Below are 6,453 nucleotides of genomic sequence, written 5' to 3'. Positions count from 1 at the left end.
CCCTTTCTTAATCTTAATCATAACGCTTACATCCTTTGCATATCTCCACACAATGGTTTTACCACACATACGCCTCAGGGATCTCATTTCTATGTTCATCCAATTAATTTGTGTTTTGCACAACTTTTCATTTAAATAATACATAGTATATTTTCGGCTAGTTCCAGAGCGGAAGTTCCTCTCAGTATCGCCCTGGTGCAAGATGATTCAGAATCGAAAATTTGCTTCGGCTATGTTTGGTGACCAGACCTGAACAGCCAGGTACTTCCCCTCCCCACTATCTCCAGCCTAACAGCATACCCCATTCGGAGACGTGAGTCTCACTGGCTTCAGACGATCGGGACTCTTGCGAGGTTTATCGAGGAAATTATTTTAGATACTCCATTGTAAGAAGTCCAACCAAATCTTTTCTGCTATCGTCTTCAATTATCTGCCTACACCGGCGGAGAAACGGCACGATGGTTACAAGTGTGCGAAATAAAAAAGACGTGGGCTATATTATAAGAGTTTATTATATAACGGTGTTTAATTAGTTTATTCGTTCTCCTGTGTGCGCAGGCGAGCGTGGGGGTTGGTGACGCGGATGGAGAGCTGCTGTGCGCGTGTGACGACCAGCTTGCGCTTCTTGGAGCTGACTCCGTGCGCAATCTCTGCGCAGTACCGGCGGTTCTGCATCATCAGGATCTCCAGCTCCTTCACGTTGTGGACCAGCACCTGGAATTCAAGCAGACAACGGTCAGAACGGTACCAATTGTATACGGAGAATGGAAGAAGGAGAATTGAAGATTATGTCTGTAATGCTCAATGAAAATATGAAAGAGATAGACAAGGAAAATAAAATGAAACAGTCGACACAAATACGTATCACCAGCTAAAATCATTTTAAAGTCGCATTCCGAAGTATTTTTAACTGTTGATCGCCACACAAGCGGCATCTTAAATCGTCCACTGGTGAGCGCCAACCAAATTGGATTGTCTGCAGCGTCGTTGAGCGTACACTTAACAAATAAAAATTACTGGAATGACTTATGATTGTGTAGTTTTGATGGACTTTTTTACAATATACTAGGATTTAAAGCATTGAAAGATGATTAGAAAGGGAGATATATAAATACGAATGTATTACGAGGGAGAGCGCTTATACTAAAAAATAAAAAAAAACGATAAAGCGAAAATATTTTATAAAACATGACTCGTTTGAAATATTGCAAACAATCACTCATCAAATGATTTAGTTACATTTAAAGATTCACTGCGATTTTTTTCATGCCTATAACATTTGAAATAACAGAACAATAAGTGTTTTTAAAAAATTTTCGCAGCTTAATTTGCGATTTTTTTCTATCTTGAGAATTTCATATAATTAGCATTTCGGCATAACAATCTTCGGTGATATAAATTAATAAAGGAAAATAGTAATCAATTTAAAACAGTCCTAAGTTCTGATGTGAGAAAAGTTAGTTTTCAACGATTAGTTGGTCATAATTTCACAAATGGTGCACTGACTCCAGCAAAACAAATACAATGTACAAATTAGATTTCTCGCATATATCACCTTGCTGATTGATGCAAGGGGACATAATTTTAAAAAAAATCACCTTTCTATATTAAAATCATAGACAAAACGTGTAATATCGGTGATATCTATGCTTACAACCCGTAACGGATTACGTGCTAAGCTCGTCATGGCCAAGCGAGGATAAAAAAACAACTGATCTACCGGCCGTTAGAAGTTGAATTCTTCAGATTAACTTCATTGGATGCTGAGCTTAATGTGTTATATAAATGGGACTAAAAGGACACTCGGTAGTGTGAACGTGGATATATTCAAATTATGCAGACAAGTTCAATTATATGTTACATCTCGATGTATCATACGGCCTCATATTAAATTTTTCCTCAGTTTTATTTACACTAGGAAGGATCCATTGGAAAATTATTGGATAAATAATCATTGGCAAACAAACACAAAATATAATTGAACATTGTACCGTGCAAATCATCGCATTTGTGTCAGTTATTGCACTTTTACGCATAGAACAAACAACAGTCTGGAATATTCTAATTTCAGTTACATGATGTGAGCTAGTTCCATTTGGGGTACATTTGTCAGGCAGCAGAGATGTGAAAGACAAAGGTTTGGTAAGTCCTGGCTCTGCAGATCAAATGGTTAAGTGAGGGTTGAAGTAGTTACCTTGCGAAAGCCATTGGGCAGCATGTGCTTTGTCTTCTTGTTGGAACCATAACCGATGTTTGGCATCAGGAATTGTCCCTTGAAACGCCTGCGCACCCTGTTATCAATACCTGGAAAACAGACAAGCATCGGCAAATTAGTAATCGTAAAAAAAAATACACAATATTGGTACAAGATATCTTCTGGAATATTCCATCGGATGAACATTATTGACATCTTTTGGTAATCAATAGAATTTGAGTACCTACGGCTAGAGTGGTTATGTTATGCAATGCTATTTGTTTTTTTAAAGAAAGAAATATTCCTGGGTTACAAATAAGACCATATTTGAATTCCTCCATGATGGAGGACTTGAACCCACAATACCTGGATGGGAACATATACCTGGATGGGAACCCACAATACCTGGATGGAGGCATATTTGTCCTGATATGAATACCCACTTGTTTATAAGTGCAAATCTTATGCCATTCGTAAATGGAGATACAAGCAACTCAAGTTAATATCCGTCATGCTATTTAGCCAGTGTTCCGTACATGACACGACGCATTGACTACGAGTTTGACATCAGTTGCACGTTACTAACGTGCTGGTAACAAGCTACATGTGTTATATTCTCATCTATTAATCGTTTGACAGAAATGGTGTCTGAACATGGGTAAATAACTATAATTTTCAGTAACACTTTACAGAGAATTTAGCGAAGAAGACGTGGATTAAGATTGTCAATTTGACATGATTCTCGTGTAGTTCCTTCGGGCAACAAAGGCCCTGCAAATAAAATTTATTTCACCGTATAAGTGAACTCAAAATCGTCTTTGATTGCTTTTGATGCTTGTAAATATAAAGAACAATATTACTGTCTCCGTCGCTAGTCACTTGACATTGTATTATTTCCACGGCTGCAAACGATCATGTTCAATATAATAAGGGTAGCGCCGTGTACGGAAACCAGCTTTAAAGCGTGGCATATCGGTAGACTACTTGTGGTTGTCTCTTTGAGTACGAAGGGCCCAAGTCTGATGAAATTAATAATATAGTGCTCAATTTGAGGGTTTAGGATCACAGGGGTCCATCTTATACGCTAAATATAGAGTCATCGATAGACCAATGTAATTGTAAGCCCTCTGATTAACGTTTGTCTATACACAATGTCAAAAACACGCTCTAAAGACAGCATCACTTGTAGCCATGTACACCTAACAACTTTTTGGCTACTAATTAAAATGTATAGTAAGAAAGTTATTGGGTTTTTTTAACAGTTAAACATATTGTATTATCAATAAATTCAATAAATAAAACTTAATTTTAAATTCGAAAAAGCGCAAATCAAGAAGCATGGTATAAATTACGAAAATCTAGTAAGAAACTAATAGAGAACTCATGATTTTAAAATCTACAAACAAAATTAACAAGTGGGACTGGACAATGTTTTAAAAACTTTGACGGTTTGGTACAGAGCGAGAATTGGAAAATAGACAAGTTTAATTACTGGTGTATTGTCCGTTTGTGTTTAATTCCATTGATAAACGCGACGCATTGACTTAAAACAATGAATTAAATTACCCGTGGTTATTTCTATCAAGGTATGAAGCCATTTGACAATGTTAAACCACCTTTGTATTCGTGTATTGCTGGCCTCATAGTCTAATTTTCCTCAGTTTTAATTACACTAGGAAGGATCCATTGGAATATTATTGGAAAGATAATCACTGGCGAGCGAAATACACGACAAAAGGCGAAACTTGACTTCAAAACACTTGTGATGACAACACATTTTAACCTAAAAATTTTCGCAGCGTTCTATCGACAATAAAACGTATTGCTGGTTGATTATAATATTAAAAACACATTGATTAGATGTCGTAGTTTAAATATGAGCAATTATAGACTTAAAATTATGGTTCGATAAACGTCAATCTTGCGGTGACAACACACTATAACCTCAAAATTTTCACACTTTTAAAATAACAATTTAACGTATTTAATAGTTGATATAACAATAAAAATATGTGTATTAGACGGCATAGGTTGTATGTGCGCCATTGTTGCTTTAAAATGACGGTTCGACAAACGTCACAGGCATGCTCGATAAACGTTCAGATCAACAACGTGTTAGAATTTAAAATGTCGGAGTTTTAATTTACCTTTCGGCTTGCGCCAGTTCCGCTTGAGCTTGTCATACCGATCGGACTGGTGACGGATGAACTTTTTCGTCCTCTTCTTGACGATCTTGGGCCTATACACGGGGCGGATCGCCATATTTAAGCCGTTCTTTGGACGACTGTTGGAAACACTGGACCACGCGGACAGAGAGCCGCTGGGAAAGGAAGATGGAAGTTATTTGGCGGAATGTCGCCGGAAACACGGAGCCGCTAGGCTGTTAGGTTATTTCTTATGCGGCCAGGTAGACTGTGTTCGAAAATGCTAATACTTGAGAGTAGGTACGTTTGAAATACGGTCATTTCTCACAGGTGAGAAATTATGAAAATTTAAATATGGAATAAAAATTCTTGTAAAATGGAGTTTTAGACAGAAAAATTTAATCGCTTCTCTGGAAAAAGAATAATATTTGATAATTTTTAAAACACAATCTGAAAATCTAACGCACGAACGTTAAATTTTAATAACAGAAATTATGTTATTATAATTTATTTGTGAAATACCAGCATCAATAAAGCTAATAAACAACACAAAAAAACAGTTTAGTAAAAAAAATCACAGTATTATTTTTACAAGAAGGGAACGTTTTAAATTTTTAACAATGTTTTGGACTTAGATACTTTTTTTAATTTGTAGAATGTAATCACTTTGAGACTTGAAAAACTACGTTAAATATAAAAATGAAACAACAACTTTGTTTTTAAATACTAATTACTCTTGCTTTAGTCACATATTTGGACAAGAATCCATTAATTTATTATTTATTCATAAAAAATCTACTCAAATCAAATCCATAAAATAGAGCCAGCAAAACAAACTTCAACTCTATTGTCATAAAAACCTCATTGAATAATTTAAATGATTATTTTTCATAATTCATGTATTTTCCAATGTTTTCATCGTTAATAGAATTACAAATAAAACGTTTGCAATATTAGGTTAAAATACTAATATTTGAATGATTTTTCTGGCGCTGTTTTTGTACAAAAATCACCTCATGGGCGCTGCACAAATATACATTACATTTCTACAGTGATCTATGTTATTACTCTCTATATATGAAGATAATACACAGTACCATACTTACCTGGTAAGTCACTTAAGATTAAAATATAAAATAATTGTTTATTAGCGAAATTTAGATACAGGATTTACGACATAATTTGAAAAATTGGATATAATTGGACTTTCTCTCAGGAATGGTACAATTAATTTAAGAGTTTGACAGCTTAAAAAGGTAAGTTTTTCGTTTAGACCTAGATTCTGTTGGACTTGTTATGGATCTTAGTTCCGGAGGGAGTTTATTCCAAGCCTTCGGCCCAGATACTCCGAAAGCGCGATCACCAAACTTAGTATATGGCTTGCGCTTAGGTTCCATCAGTCGGCCTACAGCTGATGATGTTGCTGATCTATATCTTACGGTATCTTTATATTCTTATATGATTTTTTAGAGATAAGTAGTTTTTAATAGATTTTTTTAATCTTTTAAAATATATGTATAGAAGTTGTAAGTACCTGTGAAGAATTACGGAACATACAACTATAATGTCTATTGTCTATCGTAATTCTCACTAGTCCCGTAATACTTGCATAGTTAGTCTTTTAAATGACCTGTAAATAAACCTATACGTATTTAAAATATATTATGTAAAGGTATTTAATTTCTTATCTGGATTTGAAAAGATAATTTTTATATGTGTGTAACATAAGTTCAAATTATTAAAAATACAAGTGTTATGAAAAGTTCATGCTCGTTTATGTGCACACCGATTTGCAAATTAAATAAGGTTATTCAGGACGAATTATTATTTATATTGATTTGTAAGTTTTTATTTACTGTATATTTGCATTATAGTTATAAATATTATATCAATCATTAATAAGGTATCAATAATTCTATTTTAATTGTTTGTTCAAAAATTGAAAAGTAAAAAAATATGGATGGTTTTAATTAATACAATGATTTTTCACAAAAAAGCGACATAATATATTTTGTATTTATACTATAAAATAGCTGTACCCCGCCACGCGTTGCTGTGGCTCAGTCTGTCAGTGTATAATAGCGTCTGTTCCTTTTACGTCCAAAAGATGGTGCT

General features: G+C 34.5%; 1 protein-coding gene across 1 annotated transcript; it reads right to left on the bottom strand.

Annotated features, from left to right (window-relative positions):
* Window positions 1-494: 494 nt before the first annotated feature.
* On the bottom strand, window positions 495-4,532 carry RpL32 (Ribosomal protein L32). The gene is made up of 3 exons (XM_089643781.1): window positions 4,342-4,532; window positions 2,195-2,304; window positions 495-714 (listed from the first exon to the last, which is right to left on the bottom strand). Exons 1-3 carry the CDS (start codon window positions 4,454-4,456, stop codon window positions 535-537), a joined length of 405 nt encoding a protein of 134 aa, XP_089499907.1. The 5' UTR covers window positions 4,457-4,532; the 3' UTR covers window positions 495-534.
* Between the last annotated feature and the right edge of the window lie 1,921 nt (window positions 4,533-6,453).

The sequence above is a fragment of the Hesperophylax consimilis genome, chromosome 20 (assembly GCF_061612785.1).
Source record: "Hesperophylax consimilis isolate HC1 chromosome 20, BYU_Hcon_1.0, whole genome shotgun sequence".
NCBI lineage: Eukaryota > Metazoa > Arthropoda > Insecta > Trichoptera > Limnephilidae > Hesperophylax > Hesperophylax consimilis.
The sequence above is the reverse complement of the archived record's forward strand: the minus strand, read 5'-3'. Positions and strand labels throughout refer to the sequence as shown.

Excerpts from the sequence above, each read along its gene's own strand:
- RpL32 (XM_089643781.1), bottom strand. The coding sequence starts at position 4,456 with ATGGCGATCCGCCCCGTGTATAGGCCCAAGATCGTCAAGAAGAGGACG. Across the intron at positions 2,305-4,341 it reads GAACTGGCGCAAGCCGAAAG|GTATTGATAACAGGGTGCGC; the intron begins GTAAATTAAAAC and ends TCTGTTTTCCAG. Across the intron at positions 715-2,194 it reads TGCCCAATGGCTTTCGCAAG|GTGCTGGTCCACAACGTGAA; the intron begins GTAACTACTTCA and ends CTTGAATTCCAG.